The 19191-nt window shown below is 42.1% G+C and overlaps 1 protein-coding gene across 1 annotated transcript; it reads left to right on the forward strand.

The window, feature by feature from the left end:
* The first annotated feature begins 17597 nt into the window (after nucleotides 1-17597).
* On the forward strand, nucleotides 17598-18933 carry nog1 (noggin 1). Its single transcript, XM_006801944.3, has one exon. It carries the CDS (start codon nucleotides 17925-17927, stop codon nucleotides 18597-18599), a length of 675 nt encoding a protein of 224 aa, XP_006802007.1. The 5' UTR covers nucleotides 17598-17924; the 3' UTR covers nucleotides 18600-18933.
* Nucleotides 18934-19191: the final 258 nt, after the last annotated feature.

A 19191-nucleotide genomic window follows, 5' to 3' on the forward strand; every position in this document is an offset into this window, starting at 1 on the left:
TGGAAGTAGTCATTAGTTGCTTCCGGGTCCAAACTCGGCTTCAGGTCCCAAAGTCAAACGAACACTGCGCCATCACTGAGAGTTAGAAACGGTCTAAATTCTTTAATCTGTAATAAAATGATCAGTGTGGCTGCTCTACCAGGTGTAACAGTGAAGTCTAACATCCAGGCATCCATGAAAACAGAATTTATGAAGTTTAACAGAGTTAAAGTTAGCAGGAAGTTAGCAGGGAGTTAGCTTGCTAGCTTCCACTTAAACATGATGTAGCATGTTCTGACCGAGAGATTTCTGAAAAATTCAAACGTACAGCTCTGCTATCACTTCCAACATAAAGAAGACAGAAAACTAAACAGCAGTGACGTTTGTAGGGTTACTGAAGTTGGACTAGCTGCTATATAATGATGTGCTACGTGGTCACTAGCTACACAGCTATGTTAGCATGATATAAACACAGTAAAGCTGGAGGATGAACGCTAACTAGGGCTGTTCGATATAACGATATATATCGGATGACGATATAAAAACATCTATCGTTTCATTTTACGCTATCGCTTGTTTCATGGTGTCGCAAAATAAACTGTTTACGGCAATATATTTTCATGGTTTTGATGGTCACTGTAGTGGCTATATTAATTTCTTAAAGTTCTCTATTTCTCTTATATTTAATATAACCACACTACACATGGACAAGTACCTGTTTTTATGCGTTGTCGTTAGCAACAACGACAGTAACACCATCGCGTGTCCGCTTGTTTATGTTCCACATAAACCTTTCACAATAAAACTCAAGATCCTGTTGAGACTTTTCAAAATAAACTGAATCACATGAAAGAGCAGATTATTTACGGATGAGAAGTAAAAAAAGAGCCGCCAGGTGCTAAAAAAAATAAACCTTTGACTCAAACGTTAGAACAGGCTTTTCCCTGCAGCACGCCGTGTAATAATTACTCACAAAGAAAACGGCGGCCGTTACAACTTATGTCTAAAAATGTATCGTTTCATGCATCGGTTAAAACACTCGACTCCAGCTACACGACGCGCAGCTGGAAACACTTCACGCAAGTCGAGCTGCCCGAGATTCACAGAATTTACACAAAATGTTACATTTTTGTGATTTATATCGTTATCGGGCGATAGATGTCTTATATCGGGATATGAGATTTTGGTCATATCGCACAGCCCTACTTGTAGGATCTGAGCTGTAGCTCTTTTTCTTTGTGTGTAGATGAGCAGGAGTTTTCACAGCGTTGCATAAAGCCATGTGATTGTTGTCTTTTTCACATGACTAAATATTGTCTTGGTAACAGTGCATGCTCATGTCTAGACCAGTCGCTGTACATGTGCATCTCTCAAAGGTTTCCTGTGTGCAGAGCAGGAGCTAAAAAAGACAGTTGGGTTCCAATAATGTTGTTTAGTGTGGAGACAAACGCACACGGACAATAATAGAAACCATTAAAGTGTTCCTTTGGTCTCAAAGCACCTCATATAACAAAGTATACTGGCTTATCTTTGTGTGGAGTACTGGTTCCTAATGGAGAATTCAAAATGAGGTTCGGTTTAATTTACCCTTCCAAATATTTGTTCCTTCCTGTCTACGCGCACAGACAGCTATACAGTTCATGACTAAACTAACAACAAACAGTACAAGCTCGATCTTATCAAATCTGTATTCTCGCTTAAATTTGTGGCATCCATGAAATTGAACGGCCAGAGAAAACAACGTAAAGGCTGCTCGTCTCTGCTGTATGCCGTGTATTTTTTTTCCACATCTCGTACATCGCTGTAAGAAACGACGAGTTGTGTTCTCTTCTGCATCACAGCCCACTCCATTAAAACTCAGTCCACATTAGACCTGCAAAAGTACGCGGGTGTGACCGGCATAGAAACATCTTTAAGGAGTACGTGAGCGCAGCTGGTGTCTGCAGCGGCGCTCCGTAGGTGCCGTGTTGGATGTCTTCGCGTTTTGTTATGCGTGAGAAAAATGCTTGAGAAAAACAAACGGCGCACAGCCTGCAGCGGTGGAAAATGTCTTTGTTTCTGTGTTTATGTGATGGTCTAATTTAAACTAAAACAGAACTCATTGGTACAAATTGCCTGTTAATTTTGCTTGTGTGCAGCACAGATGTTTGATTTCATGGTCCTATAATCTGCCCACAGGAATCCATCAAAAAAAAAAAGAGAGAAAAGAAGCCTAATAAAGTTTGTTTGTGGGGTGGGTTTGCTGTTCATCAACTCTTTATAGCAGCAAATCAAGCTTTTTCAGCCACCTGAGCAGGTATGAGCTCTCACACGAGTAAAATAACCAACCCTTCTGTCTTTTTTGTCTTAGATTTTGACTGCAGGGCCCTTGGGAAGAATGTCTCCCACTAAAGCGTCACCTCTTAAAGAAAGCATATTGTGTTACATACAAACATGTCATTTGTGGGACACTGGGGTGGAAATGTCTCCCAAGGGAGCAATCAGACTGACTCCAGTTTTTTAAAAAGTCTCCTCTCTCTCTGCCACTCCTCATTTTTCAGACTCGGGGAATTGGTTGAAATTCTAGCTTTAGTAGTATTTGCCTCACCCGCACAGCTCGGTTACGTTGATTAGAAATCAATTAACATTTTCCTGTTTGAAAGTCTCTTTGTAATTCGACTCCGCTGAAGATAAATCAGACTGTGGACCGCTGTTTGCGCCTCACGCGGGCTCGGCTGTGCCTTTCGGGCTTTCTCTAATGGTTAAAAACAGTAAATGGAGAAATGAAACCAGTGGCCGAATGAAATATGTTGATCAGCAAAACAAAAATTAATTGTTTGTAAACTCTGTAAATGCAATATACAGTGGTCCCTCGTTCATCGCGGGAGTTACGTTCTAAAAGTAACGCGCTATAGGTGAAATCCCCGAAGTAGCCAAGTTAATTTTTTACAGTTATTACAGATGTTTTAAGGCTGTAAAACCCCTCACTACACACTTTATACACTCAGACAGGCGTGAACATTTTCACACTTTTCTCTCTTGTTTACACTCAAAGTTCAAACCTTGGTAGAAGAATAAGTCCAGTATTATAGAACAAAACCAAAGATCAAACCCTGTTTTCAGGTCCAGAACACGGGAACAGAGCAGCTGCAGAGAATTCAACATTAATGAATTAACGGTACAGAAGTAGAGGAAGCAAGAAGAAGGAGCTGAGTAAAGTTTGACTTATCTGACTGTTTTGTTTCGCTTAATGCACCTTATGGTCTGGAAAATACGGTAACTTCTACCTTGCATTAGCATGTCAGGAAGTCCAACTTTTTGTGCGATGGTTAGCATCTTCCTCTGCCTTCTGGGAGCTACCGCAGCTGCCTTTGATGGTGCAAACGTTTCGTCGACATTGTTGTTTGTTGGGGAGAAAACTTACAAACATACAGTACAGCACTTCAGAGTCACGCTGCTAGCAATCGAAGTTTTATGTCAATTTGATAAGCTGAACGCATTCTGTACTGGACAGGAGACACGTCGCGAGATTTTGACAATGGTCTGCAACAGCGGTCCCCAACCCCCGGGCCTCGGACCGGTACCGGTCCGTGAGTCGTTTGGTACCGGGCGGCGAGAGTTTAGGCTCAGGTGTGAAATGTATAGTTTTCGGGGGTTTTATCGGTTTTCAGCATTATTTTGTTATCGTTTTTATCGTTAACTCTGTTTTCCTGGGTCTTTTCACGTGTGTTATGAATAAATCTTCTTTTTTTCGGTACCGGTACTAGTTTTATTTTGTTGTATTTATCCGCGATACCTTAAAGGCCGGTCCATGAAAATATTGTTGGGCATAAACCGGTCCGTGGCACAAAAAAGGTTGGAGACCGCTGGTCTACAACCAATCAGGACGCAGAAGAAAATGCGCTGCAAAGTTGCACAAAAAAATCCGCAAAACAGCGAGCCTGCTGAGATTCTATTTTTAATTTCTTTCTCACCTTTCCAGGTAGTTTGTAACAAAATCCCATTATTTCTTGGAAGATGTAATAATGTAACAGCTTCATCCACTGCAGCGGAAACCATGGAAACCAAGCACGGCCCTGCAGTGTCAGTAAGTAGCCAGGCTGTCCTGGTGGCCTGTCAGAGAGCCAAAACACCAAACTCCATCAGGAGAAAGTTGGATTGTTGTGCTGCTAAAGCCTCAGACCTGATATTAATGCTCACGTCTGTATCCGATTTTCTACCGGCCCAAAGATAACATCGGAGGGAATGCTAGACCCACTTTTCTTGATTTCTTGGTATAAATAACCCCCCGCTTTTTATTGATGAAGAACAGGTCTGCTGTTTATAGAGATTTACTTTGAGGAGCTATTAGCTGTGCTTCTCCTAACCCCACCTAAAGCCCACTTGGAGAATCACTGGTGATTATGCCATGGAATTGATTTGTGTTTTACACTTTTACACTCCCGTACTGACGACTGGGTCATGTAGGAATAGGATACGGCATCAGTTCATCATTTGTGGACCAGATTTACTTAAGTAACATTGAGGCTGATCTCATAATCTGATCTTTAGAAAATCCTTCTCAAAAAACAGTTAATTGACTTTTAATTAAAAGTTTTGAGAGATCGAAGAGGTTTCGGTGTGTAGCCCACAAACACAAGCCCGGTCCAGCCTGTTTATTCCAGCTACAGAAAGAGCATCTGCTTAGTACGACTGGGAAGCTGTGTAGGGTTGCACCCTAACATTTACACACTTGGCATTGGCAACAAAGCAGCCATTGCTGTGGCAACCTCCGCCGGTCATTAAGCATAATTTGTCTGGTATCCCTGTGTTCAAAAAGCACAAAGGAGGGTGAGTAAAGCCAGCATGAGGTTGTCTTCGGAGCTGTCATGTGGAAGGTGGTGAGGGCCCCATGCAGGGCAGACAGCGACAGAGAGGCTGGCCGAGCTCCCACAGGACCGCTCGGGGACAGAGGCAACCCGAGAGGGATGCCCCCCACCTTTCCCTCCAAATCCCACCTACAGTCACTGCACCACCACCCCCTCCCTGCAGCCGTGCATCTGACGGTTAAAACAACAGCCCCTGTGGTCAGCCAGGCTCCATATCTCCTACTGGATTTACGCATATTTCCCACCTCCTTCTCTTACCCGTCTAATGCTTCGGCTCCATCCCCTTGTACCCAGGAATTATATTCCTTCTGCACTTCCTTCTGTAGTCAGGGCTCTTCTGCTGTTCTAGAAAAAAGTGCTTTTACTGACAAGAAAAACTGTTGTCAGAGTGCACCACAAACCTTAAACAGAAGCACTTCTTTGCTGCTAAATTTGAATTGAAATGCCAGAAATGTTCTCCAATGTTTCTGTGCAACATGAAAGGACACTGCAGGAACTACAGGTGCTTCATAGTTCTAACATTCAGAGTTAGGACCCATTTTTTCCCATTTCTGAATAGCAGTAATCGTTCTGAGAACACTTATTCAATCTTCATTTTTAGCCCCACTGCTTCTCAACAAAAGCATTTTTGTGTGCTGTGATTGGTCTAAATGTAAGTCTACTTTGGATTTATCAAACGTGCATGAAGCACCAGTAACTCCCAGTGAAATGAAACTTGTAACAGCATGTAGTCATGTAATCGGCAGCTCTTAAATTGGCCTAAAAATGGAGGACATTAAACTGCAGTAAGCTTCAGGATTTACCTGTGATAGTGTAACTTAAAAACCGATAAACAGAGAAGGAAGGCAGAGAGAAAATCACGGGCACAAACAGAATGAAAGACAAATGAAAGACCACAACAACGTCCAACTGTTGGCTGAAATGCATTTCTGAAAAGGTAGATGCACTTGGAAACAGCTGTGAGGCTAACACAAACGTCTCTCTCCTTCCTCGTTTCCGTTGACATGTATCCATCGTGTGACGGCGCTTTCCTGGCCTCTCGCCTACTGCGTGCAGAGATGGGCTCCATCCTGCTGTGGGCCTGAACGGGAAGTGTTTTCATAGATGCACCAACATTTTTTGGTAGGAGTGGACTTAAATTGTTGGTGGGTCAGAAAATGTTCAGCGCCTACTGCAGTGAACCTCTACAGTGATTCCCATAAATACATGTATGCATGGATGGGAGATGGATGTAATCTCTGAATAAAAAGAAATTCAGCGTATCCTAAAATTTCATTTAACTGAGGAAACTGAGGAACTGTGTTTGAGCCAAACACTGAGTTTCAGAGTTTTTTTCTTCTCTTGGCTTTCATTGATGTCACAATAGGTCACCTCTAAATGTTTTCCATTAAAGTTTTCAAGGTAGGCCAGTTTGAAGTCGATGGTGTTGTAACTCCAGAGTTTGATACAAACTTTCACCTGCAGGAGAAAGCTGCTTGTGTCGTGAACGACTGAAGTGACAAAGCAAACAACCTCCGTCGTAAAACCATAAACCAATCATCATAAAACACATTCAGCACAGGCTGTAAAACATCTTTGCCTTGCTCTGTGTAGTTTGACTACTTGGGATGATTTAAACTGTTAACAAAGCCTGAAAGAGGAGCGTGAACTAGTCTGAAAATAGCCTTCTGGGTAAGACCAAGCTAACCCTGCTCGATAATGAAAGTCAGCCCTGAAAAGGAGGACAAAAAGTGACTCTCACTCCTTGATGTCCACGTCTCAGATGAAGGCAACAATACTGTCACTTTTGTGGAACTGAGTGGACGTCTGGGGTGTGAATAGGAGGTGGTGTGAGGAGTGATTACAGATCTCTTCCTTTAAAGCCCACAGATCTGCAGCAGCATAAACAGACCTGTGAGCTCCATGAAGTACTTTCCATTAATTACTTGTTTCTTTATTTAGTTTCATATTCTAAAATAACTGAGCCCCCAAATCATACCTGGGCTATTTCTAGGTTATTATTATTTGACTTTGAAAACAGGTGCAATGATTTATTAATAGGGGTGGGGGGAAAAATCGATACTGTGTAGCATCGTGATATTTTGTTTGCTAATAATGTATGGATACAGGGACAGCAGAAATCGATATTTTGTTACAAAAAAGGTTTTTGTGCTCTGACTTCAGAGCATGTTGATCCTTTTTCTGAGCAAGAATCCTGACATTCCTTCACTGTCCAAATGTGTTTAACATGACAGTTTACTTATTTTAATTTAAGACATGTTTTATTTTAATTAAGTTTAAAACTTTTTTATTTAATGTAAAATTATATTTTGTTTTAATTTACTTTCAAATTCTTCAGTTGCTGAAGGGGCTTCATAGTTTTCATAAACTGCATAGTTCAGAATAGCTATAATTGTACCAGATGGTTGATTCAGTTAAGTTGGACTAGACTGTAATACAAACCGTTCAGTTTGTCAACAATAAAACTGAAATGAGAGAAAGACTGAGTGTGAGACTTTGATATTAGATAAAATGAATATTGATAAAGTTTACCTTTATGTACAGAATCTGAATATCGCAAAATATTTTTAAAAATTGCAATAATATCGTATTGTGCGTTAAGTATTGTGATAATATCGTATCGTGGGATGTATGGTGATTCCCACCTCTATTTATTAAAATGTGCAAACAAAAATAAAATGCAGTATATAAACAGTATACAATATGTACAGTATGTGCACAGCTCAAATGAGCACCTTTATTCTGCAACACAGCCTGAACGCTCCTAAGCTTCTTTGAGTAATGTTTCGTTAAAAACAAAGATGTTGTCCGTTCATATTTCATCAATTTTGAGAACATCTCGACACTGAAATCCAGCCCCAAACCGTGACCGAGCCTCCACCGTGTTTTGCAGGTCAAATCCATCACTCAGTCAGACCTGGTCACTGATTTTCAGTCGTGTTCTTGTGTGATTTTGCATAACTTTGGCTTCTTTACATCCATCCATCCACCAGTTTTGATGACGCTTCGGTGAACAGATGGGAGTAAATGAAGCTCCAGGTGCGTCTTTCAGGTTCTGTATTAGCAGCTCTGAGATACTTTAGATATGTGAGATAACTGAGAGTTTTTTGGTTTGTTGACAAGATTTCTGCTAACAGCTCTCTCAGCATCACGCTGTTTGTGCAGAAATAGTATTTCATGCTGTCAAACTGTGATATATTTGGCAGTTTTTGTATATTTAACTAATGAAGGGGATTAAATTATGTGTTTTTGCACCAGGCTGCTAACACCGTGCTTAAAAATACAGTTTAAAATATGTTCTTCAAGCCTTCTGTTATGTGTGAATACAACACAGGCTCAGTCTTTGGGTTGGCTGCTTTTTACAGCTCAGTGTTAAATGACAAAAATTCCTCTGAAAATGATCAGGTACAAGGACCGAGGACTGAGAATGAGTGAAAAAGCAGCTGATGTCCGTGGAAAACTGAAAGACCTTCAGGAAACCTCGAGTAGTCCTTGCACAGTACTGGGAAAACTCTTGAAATTCAGTTAATAACAATAATTTTAACGCCTAGGTTTAGTTTTTTAATGCTAGAATGAAATCATTACAGCCTTCATGACTGACACAAAGTGACACAGAGCAGCTACTGAGATGAAATTGAGCTATGAAGTCATGTGTTTGACGCCCATCGCTCTGGACCGCCGGCCAGCGAAAGTGACTGCCTGTCTACTCGCCTGCTTTGCCTCTCGGTTGTTTGACACGTTGAAGCCACATGGAGGAACGCTGACGCTCTGGCCCGGATCTGCCGCCGCTGCTTTGCGAGCTGTGGAGGTGAGTTGGGAAGCTCCTGGGTGGCAGGGCAACGCGCGGGGCCTCCCTGGCTGGCGCCTGTAATTTTACCTTCCCATTCATCAGCCAGAGATATTAATAATAACAGCACATCTGGATTCACTTTACTGTCTCATGTTAACCCTTTCTGCAGCGCTGCTTCTGGGCTCAGCCTCAAACCCCCCTCTCCAACTAAAGACCCATTGCTCTTGCTGTCAGTCTTCGTTTCTCTGTCTCATCTACAGCTGCAGTTTCCTTTTTCAGCTTCACACAAAAGCGTCTCCCTCACCTGAAACGCTGTGTGCGAACACCAGTTTTTCAGAAGATATTCTGCATTCGATTTTTACAAAATTTTAGGTACATGCTTTTAGATATAAATGTATAGATATGCATTTTATACTGCACAAAAAAACCACTATAGCTGTGATGATGCTCTGTAGTACTAACAATGAACTCTGCTGCAGCCGATTTCCATTAAAACTGGACTCTGCAAGACTTTACTGTCAAAGAAACCCTCACAAGTCAAAGCATTTGTTTACACAGTTTGTTTACACCCATTTTGCATCGTGTGTTACTTAAGTGACCAACTGTGGTTGGAACCTGAAGTTCCCATAGCTGCAGTTTCTCCGATGGCCTCTAGGGGCTGGTTTCAGAAACGACTCCATTCCAGCCTAACTGGTTACATTGTTACACTAGAGCCAAAGTAAATATGTTTAGGGCCTGGTGCAAAAGCATTTATTGTTTCATAAAAACTGCAAGGGTGTAAAGAGTTTTATGTTACACACCATTTTTAACTGCACTGTGGCTGAAAGTTTTTAAGGTGTGTGGCATGGCTGGTTTGTCTGGCAGGTGTTTGTGGTGGTTGGAGCATTTTTAATCCTGCTGCACAGTTAATTATTAGAACAGATTACCCATGAAGAAAATTAAAATTATAATTAGTTTTGTTTTGTATGTTACTTAGCACTAAGCATCTGTGTTGTGACCTATACGGTCTCTGGATGCCGCTCGCTAATGTTACAGTAGCCTTTTTGTCAGAATTTTCTCATTTCTGGCCAAAGAGAAACAAAGGTTGCGATGGCCGTCGAACATTTCAGTTACTTGTTCAATGCACTGAACTGAGATTAAGACCCAACTTAGAGTTTTGTAGAGTGAACGATGTCGCCTACATAAGCGGACGTGTCGTAGCTTGCATTTTTGCTTGTGCTGGTGATTATGTGTGGTCTTTTTTTAATATGCGATTACAACAAAAAGGAGCAACAAAAAATGCCAGTAGTGATTTCTTTCCTGGCTTTTTTTCCACAACTTTTTGCTGTGATCAGTTTCATTTTCAGGGACGAACATTTGTCCCACAAGCTTTTCCTTCACATCCATTCCAGTTCAGCAACGTCCCTCCTGGAATTTGCTGATGTTTGTGAGGATTGTCTGTGTTGAGAGGACAACTGTTATATTTTCTCACTGATAAATCCCCAAAAACTGCTGTGGAAAAATGCACAGGAGGGATAACGCTGTATCAACACATTTCCCGGGGAATCCACGACATAGATGCCCCACTGAAGCGTGAATCCCCAGTAAACTCCAATATAGGATTTTTGTTAAGGATCAGTTTGATTGTAACAATGTCCAGTCATTTAAAAAAGCACAGTAGTTTGTTTCATTTGCACATGAGATAATTTATTTAATGGTTGCCCGAGCCGTTAGCCGTCGCCCGAGTACTGCTCCTGCTATAACTCTGTATGCACAAGTGTCTATAGACACCTCTGCACGGAGGCCGAGTAAATCACCATGCTGAGCTGTCTATAGGTGGAGCCAGGGTCCTGCGACTGGCCGCCAGGCTTGGCTCCGCGCCCGTCGCCTGAGCCTCCCGCTGGTGGCAACAGGTGACAGAGGTCTGCTGTGTGTAGAGCTGACAGCCCCCTCACAACGCATAGAAACACTTGCTTCATTACCAGACCCTCCCCCCTCTAAGTGTAGAGGGAGCGCGACTGGGAGACGGACGAGGGCAGAGTGAGGCTTTACTGCTGTTTCTGTGGCACTAAATACGAGTTTGAGAGGAGGCAAAAGCTCAGTGTGCATCACTCATCTGCTCATGAGTCAACACTCATGATGTCACACGCTGCCGTGCCAGTCTCACACACAACTATACTGTATTACCAATTTTCGTATAAAAGGCCTTATTTATTAAAAAAAGGGGAGAGTCGGCTCTTTTTCCATGCAGTGGACTGAGCCGTACCTCCCAGAGAGTCCCGACTGTTAAACCGTCGTGCCACAAACAACCTGCTAAAAACACTTATTTCTCCCATACAGAAATAAACACTGGCCAATTAGTGTTCTTATTTTTGGACCTGTATTAGCTGCCAGAGGAGTTGAAAACATAACCAACCAGACGTGGCCTGACACGGACGACTGCAGCGCCGCTCGTCCTCCGTCTCCACGCGGACGTCCAGGAGCCGCTTTAGCTATCGGGCCTGCGCGTCGGCCTCCGGGATAGTTTACGTCTCTGAAATGAATCCTCGCGGTGGGAACAATAGCGCCACTATTATCCAGCACAGAGAGGGATGAATTCACTGGAGGACAGGTCATCTTGATTTATGAAGTGTGAATTAGGAGCTGAGAGTTTGAGACCGAGGTGGGGTTGTTGGGGGGCGCAGGGGGGCTGCATGGTACAAACAGCCGTCTGTGTTGTAGAGGCTGGAGACACCACAACCCCTCTTCTCCCCACCACCACCACCACTACTATTACTACTACTACTGCTACTACAGTCTGACTCTTGGCCTGTTTGCTCTTTCAAAGAAAAAAAGGCCTCAGCCTTGGCTTCAAATGATCTGCACAAATGAGTCCAGATCGCCACGTGGAGATCAGCGCACCGACTCCGCCTGGGTGCCGAAATAAACAAAATGTCCTTCTGGCTGCAGAGGACGCCTGCTGTGTCTCTGCGCCTGTCGTCAGGCTTCATTTATATCACTCGGCAGGTTGATGGAGTACTGTATCATCCATCAAGAGCGCGAGTATTTACTTTGATTCCAGAAAAATAAAGGCTGAAGCACTGGTGCTCCCTTAAAGGGACAGTTCACTCTAAAATCTGCATGGTCTGCGTGCTTTTTATCCATCTTGATTCGCTTTGGTGTGACACTGTGCTGGAAATGTGTCTCCCTTCTGGTGATGTTTATAGTGGCTGAAAGAAAAAGCATTCAAAAATGCCAAATGTATGTGCAGAAGGAAGTCTACATGCTCACAGCACATCTATGGAAGCCCGTTTCGCCACTAAAAAAAAAAGTATCCATAACTCGAAATTTAGAGTTATTTTCTCGAAATTTTGACTTATTAACTCGAAATTTCGAGCTAGCTCTGCCAATCAGTAATCTACGTGAATGATGTCATTTTCTTGTGACCCGGAAGGATACAGTACAGAGGAACGCGCACTCAAAACCGGATCGCAACAAACCGGCGCTTTCGAGAGTACGTTTGCTGATAGTAACGCCATGTGATTCAGCTAATAGCTCAAGGATTTCATCATTTGTGAAGCCAGCCGTAGTTTAGCTGTAGCATTTGTAGCTGAGGGCTTCAGCATCCGGGTAACAAGGAAATGACATCATTCACGTAGATTACTGATTGGCAGCGCTAACTCGAAATTTTGAGTTAATAAGTCAAAATTTCGAGTTATGGATACATTTTTTTTGTTTGTTTTTTAGTGGTGGAAATGGGCTTCCATACATATCAGTGATATCCTCTTCAACTTTAATGTTAGCTAGCTGCACGCTTCCTTTGGGTTGCAGATGTAATTTAGTGGAAGGTTATAATAAGCTGTTCACAGTATTTTTGTTTTGTTTTTATAATATATTTTTTGTTGGTCATGACCAGAGATGGGCAGTAACGCGTTACTGTAATCCGATTACTTTTTTCAAGTAATGAGTAAAGTAAGGGATTACTATTGCAAAAACGGTAATTAGATTACTGTTACTTTCCCGTAGGAACGCTGCGTTACTGCGTTACTAAAACCGTTTTATGTTGGGTTTTTTTGCGAGAATGTCTCATGACAGTGACGTAAGCGAGTGCGACGTTCGTGACAACAGCTGTGTGCAGATCAACAATGGATCATATATCGAGTGCAGAGAGAGTATGAGCGTGCAGCGTTTAAAGCGTGGAAGTACTGACCTTACTTTGAGTTTGATTCCATAAAAAGTGACAAAAACATTAGTGTCCGTTGTGCGTGGGAAGAAAACTTCTTTTTACAGCGAAAAACCCCTAAACTTCCAAACAAGCTCCGAGTAGCTACGACGTAATGGGAAACTCACAGAGAAACTCGCGGATTCTTCCACTGACCGCTGCACACCTGCACCAGGGTAAACCTCCGCCTACCCCACTCCTGCTTTACAGGTGAAAATAGAGCAACAGGACCGCTAGTCTTTGATGTTATTTATTTTCTGCTGTGTTTCACTTGCATCTATTTGAAAGACTGAGTGTAAACACAAAAAATATTTTATTTTATGTGCTGGAATGTGCAGAAAATAGGTTTAAATGTTAAACTAATTTCTTCCAGTCAGAGAATGGTGCATATAATTTAATTTTTACTTGATGCATAAAGTTAAAAGATTAAAACTAATAAAACAAGTTTTAAAAAGAGACTTTTCCATTTGATTACATTTTGTATGATGGATTATGCAGAAAAAGTAGATCTATCACTTTATCACCTATTCAGGTTGTAAATCGTGTTTTTAAAAAGTAACTAAGTAATTAATTACTTTTGAAAATAAGTAATCAGTAAAGTAACAGGATTACTTTTTTGGGGAAGTAATCAGTAATTAATTACTGATTACTTTTTTCAAGTAACTTGACCAACACTGGTCATGACTGCTCAATAAGGACATCGCTGCTCAGTTTTTCAGATACTTGTTGTTTGGGTGCTTTGAGCATCATTTAATGAGGCAATCAAAGAGGCGCAAAGCTGCAGTTCTTCTCGCATTATTAAATAAATTTGATTTTATGGTCATCCGTCGTCTTCTGACCAGTCCAAGACTGAGGAGATCCGGCTTTTATTGTAAGAGCAGGAACCATTATTTATGTCTGCATCTGCAGGAAAATGGTTTGACTGCAAGAAAGATTGTTCTCCGAGCAGATGCTTTCCTCCTAGTGCTGCTGAGATGTGGTGATTCCAGAGGAACAGATGCACGTTATCAGACGGCTGCACCAAAGTTTATAACACTCAGCTCTGGAAAACTGTCACAAGAGCCATTATTTTCTGTCTAGTTGCTACAAGCACCAGATAAACTGCACAAACACGGCATTCACATTTACACTAGAGAGGTATTTGTGCTCGCTCACATGGGACCGACCAGTGCGGCACCACGCTGGACGACAGCTTGTTGCTTTATGGCACAAGCCGAGCTAATCTCGGCCTGAGAAAACATTTCCTGTTTGTCCTGCGTGCTTATGCGTCATAATGTAGGTTTCTGATATGAAAAGACTTTATTTAATATTTAAATTCTTTTCCCAAAGGACAATTCAGAATACTGTAAAAATTATAAAAGCTGCAGGACAAATGGATGTGCAAAGTAAGCCGAAGACTTTGGGGGGGGGGAGTTAAAATAAGCCATAATTCATGATTTACGAGCAAAAACGTAAAAATACTTGTTACAGCACCACAGGCCGACCCATCAGAGTAATACCTGTCAGCTGTCCCTTTGCTGCTGAGCTGAGATGTTGTTTTTCATCTTAATGGCACCGATTAACTCGACTCTGTCCTCCATACGCCTGAATACACAATCAGTCGTCTGAGTAATTAGTCAGCGCTTTGTTCAGAGTTTTGTTTTAACGACTTTGTTCGCACGCAGAGTTTTCTGTCTGTGAAAATTTTATTGAGGACTGGCGTGAACACACTCTCACCAGCCTTCAACCTGTGGGAAAAAATAGCTAAATGCTAATTGGGTAATTATACCGCTTGTTTAAATCCACAGATGTTTCACAGCGTGAGCGCATTCTCCACAACCTGAAGATGATTCATTTGAATAACGTATCGTTTGATTTGGATAACGATATTCTCGGTTGTAGAGTCAATAATTCCACCTCGTGTCAAACTGTGATTGTCAATGAAGATCCTCTTATTTTATTAACGGGCTAAAATGAAATTTTCACCGTGGATTTTTTTAAAAGACACTCTGTTAAGCTGAACGGCTGCTATCAGCCACTATCTCTTCCATCAGGCACAGGGCTGAACTGGTCTGAATGTGGGTTTTAACACTGCTGTGAATAGCCGGGTAACTCGAGCTGTAAAATTCTTTAATGGAACATTAATAGTGTGGCATGCAAAAATGCAGTGTGCCATCAGACTGATGATCAGTGGTCTGAAGGAGCAATTAATTTAAATTAAGCTCACAGCAGGAGTGATTATGGCAACTAGGTGCTGTTGGATTGCAGAGGAATGGAAAAAGTGCTAAACAAACAAGCAATTTGCACACCTCCCAAGTGCCAGAGCAAACAGAATAGCACCCACTCCGTGTCTGTGTGTATTCAGCTTGGCAATGTGGCCTCAATCAGCACAAGGTGTTAAACAACGTGCCGAGGGAGATAAAGTGTGTGAAAGGTGCTTTGTGTTGTCTGTGCGACACCGTAAGCTTTACCTGAAGACAGGACGAGGAGCCTCGAACGCGCGCTCGCCTGGCTGATTTGTTTCCAAAGTAGACTTTTCCAAATATGTCAGATTTTTTTTCTGCTCTGCTTTTGCAGGGATGAAAGCCGAATCTTAATCTTCAAGTCCCTTCTGTTGTGTTTCTACCCGAGCATGACTTTTCTTGGTAGCACCGCTGAATGTGGCTGCCAGAACACAGAAGTCTGCTTTTCCTCACTAAATGAGAAATCAGCAGGGAACGGTACAGCGACCTGTGATCAGCTCAAACGTGGAGATTCATTTTTAATGTAAATCCTTAAGCGCAGGTTTAAAAGTCGAGGACCAGACCCTGCATTTATAAAAAAGTACAGGTAATTAGATGGGTCGGTTTATTAGCCGGGGAGGAAAACGTGTTTGGTTAACTTAGGGATAGAAAAAAAGTCAGTTAAGCAGGCGTCTGTCTCATGTAGGCTGACTTTTTAAGGAGGAATAATTCACTATCAGAATGTCCCTGTGGTAAAACAGTAGGAAGGGATTAGAAGAAACCAAAACAACTCTGCGTTAAATGAGCCTGGCAATCCACATGACACTTAATGAGAACCATATTTGCACTTCACTCGAGCGGCCCCATTACAAACAGAATATTATTCCTTAAAAGAATGAACGTGTCAATTCCAATTTAACGTCTCCTTAAGTATGTAAAAAAGTATTGCGAGTGAGTTTGAACGCATCGCTTTAATTCTCCAAATGAAAATGTGCAATTGAGCATTTTTATTTTCTATTTTTTTATTAGACTGCACGTTAAATTCTGCGATTTCTTTGATATCTGATGCTTGGTGCTGTTTGCATGCGTGCAGAGTTTAGTCTGCACTGTCCCGCATGTGAATGCGCTGGATTGAGCAGATCTGTCAAGTGTGTTTAGCAGCGATGGTTTATGATACGTGCTGGTCAGATGAAAAATATAAGGGGTGACATTTTCCAGACTTTTCACCATCATTTGACCATAAACTAAATGAGTCGTGTGCTCAAGTGCTTGTGTGAATTAGCTCATTCAAATTGAAACAGAGATGCATTTATCTTAAGCGGATGGTTTATGGCTGATGTAGCAGCTGGCTAAGTTCTTCCATTAAATTATTTTTCAAAGAATGATTCTCTGAGCATGAGTTTAGACAGGTTCACAAATTGTGATACTTTCCATGGCTGCCGCTTAGCGAGCGTTGTTTATTTGGGAGCTAATTTGGCTGGCTTTATTGAGAGGCTCGCTGTGGCGCTGGTACAGGCAGAAATATTGTCCCACTTGAGCTGGACGCATGCAGTAAATACACTGCAAAAAGTGTAGTTAACAGGCCATTTCATCTAATATTCAGGCTGTAAATCACGCTTTTCTTCAAGCAAGCAAAAGGTTGAGCTGGATTTGATGTGATTTTGTTTGTTTCCTGTGCAGTGTGTTTCACATGAGTCCATCAGATGGAAATATTCAAGACATTTTCAGAAAATCATCATTTTATTGTTGAGTTTGTGTGTTCCAATATGTTTGCACAGCAACAAGTCTCTAATGAATAGCCACAGTGTTGCTTATTGTAAATTTATTAGGAACTGAGAAGTCTAACATTTGGTTTGAGGTTCGGTTCATTTAAGCTGTGCCAGTAAGTGTATCACACGCCCTAAATAAAACTAATCACTCTGACGGCACATAACCGGCTTTTTTTAAATTATTATTGTCATTAATATTGGTTGGCTAAAACTCGCACTAGGTGAAAACAGATCCGAGTTTTGGGATCCTATAATATGCATTTTAATGGTGGTGTGTCCTGAAACTTTACAGTGTGAAATATTTTATATTTGTAATCCAGCCAGCAGTGTAAAAAGAATAGTGTTCACATCCTCCAGCTAAATAAATGTTGATGTAGTTTGTTACATTTGACTGATTTTTGATGCATTAACATGTCTGTATGTATTACTTGCTGTTACAAATTAAAGTTGATCTAATAAATGACATGTCAAAATGCTTTGTATTGTATTTTTTCTTTCTTTGTATTACTGCTGTTAATAAGCAATACAAATACAGCTTTTAACTTCATGGTGTAAATAATAAACTGTTTGTGTAATAAAACTTTTTCTGAGGTGTTTAAGTAAAGTTGTCGTTACTAGTTTGTATTTTTTCATGAGGTGTTCTGGGAGCTGAAGGATTCACCAGATGACCAACACCCCTGATGAATGAAAGCCTGGTTTAAGAAAGTCTGGAAAACCGACAGGGGGCGTCTCCTCTCCCTCCGTCCCCCCGCCTCCCCCTCCGGCACCCTCCTCCAGTGTGGTGGAAGAAGGAGGTATTGGGGATCTCCTCCTAGACAACAAACCCACATTCAAAGAGGGGCACACGAATTACATCACGCTCCGCGCGGAGGATATAACGCAGGTCGCGAGTTACGCTCAGCGCTTTTCTGCAGAGGACACAACTGGAGCATCATGCCGAGCAGAGGCGCGCGGAGCTCGAGGACGCATGATCTGATCTTTGCCATTAGAAATCGTTTCCACTAATGCTTCGTGGAACAATCTTTTATTTCTATCGCGGATTTTTATCATGGGAATCTGAATATTAAGGGACTCTAGAGGCGCACGTTTGGATACGGCTCACGCGTAATTGCGCACAAGTGGACAATAAGCAGCTCCGTGTGCGTGAGAATCTCATCGATGAACATGGATCAGTCTCACCAGTGTATTGCCATGTATCTGCTGGTGCTGTCTCTCGGACTTATGATGGATAGAGGGATTTGTCAGCACTACTACCTTCTCCGTCCCATCCCGAGTGACAGTCTGCCGCTGGTGGAATTAAAAGAGGACCCGGATCCTGTCTTTGACCCCAAGGAGCGAGATCTTAACGAGACTGAATTAAAGAGCATCCTGGGAGACTTTGACACTCGTTTTTTGTCCGTGTTACAGCCCACGGAGGACAAATTCACCGGGAACGATGAGTTCGATGACTTTGAGATCCAAAAGCCGGGGGGAGTACTCCCGAAAGAAATCCGAGCGGTGGATTTTGACATCCAGTTCGGCAAGAAGCACAAGCCCAGCAAGAAACTGAAGCGGCGCCTGCAGCAGTGGCTGTGGGCCTACTCATTCTGCCCGGTCGTGTACACCTGGACCGACCTGGGGAACAGATTCTGGCCGCGGTTTGTGCGAGTGGGCAGCTGCCTGAGCAAACGGTCTTGTTCTGTCCCGGAGGGGATGGTGTGCAAACCTGCGAACTCTACCCACCTGACGATACTGAGATGGAGATGCGTGCAGAGGAAGGGGGGGCTAAAGTGCGCCTGGATACCGGTGCAGTACCCGATCATTACAGACTGCAAATGCTCCTGTTCGAGTTAAAACAAAAGACTCTGAAGATAAATTATAAGCTCAGTATTCTTTTTTTCCAAATCTCTTTCACGTGCACTACCGAGTGTAGGAATGTATTTTCTGTATATGCGGTGCCACGCAGTTATATATAACTCCCTGTACAAAATCAGTATTATTTGTAACCAGAGTCTACTTTATTTGTGGAGAATATTGGTTATATATTTTGTATTTATGGAGCGATAGAGCCACGTAAGGACTTGCTGTTTTCAAAACGCGGACGCAGCGAATCGACCTCAGAGTTAAACGTGGATTATTGATACAGTTTTGTGTCAGTGACTTGTTGTTATCCTGTAAATTTAAGGAAATGTGCTATTTATTCTTTATATTCGTACAATAAAGCGACACTGAAATGATTTAAACATGATTTTCCTTTACTTCTTATCACTTTTATACCCAATCTGAGCGATCACACATTAAGTCACCTGCCACATTACGCACAGTAGTTCCCACGCTAAAACCATTTTACGCATCGTGTACTTATTACAGTTATGGTGGCTGGCCTTCCCTGTCTTACAGCTTATTTCATAACAGTACATAATTATAGAACCAGACGCAGATTTGG

This window comes from Neolamprologus brichardi, chromosome 4 (genome assembly GCF_056152115.1).
Source record: "Neolamprologus brichardi isolate AB-2024 chromosome 4, ASM5615211v1, whole genome shotgun sequence".
NCBI lineage: Eukaryota > Metazoa > Chordata > Actinopteri > Cichliformes > Cichlidae > Neolamprologus > Neolamprologus brichardi.

Excerpts from the sequence above, each read along its gene's own strand:
- nog1 (XM_006801944.3), top strand. The coding sequence starts at position 17,925 with ATGAACATGGATCAGTCTCACCAGTGTATTGCCATGTATCTGCTGGTG.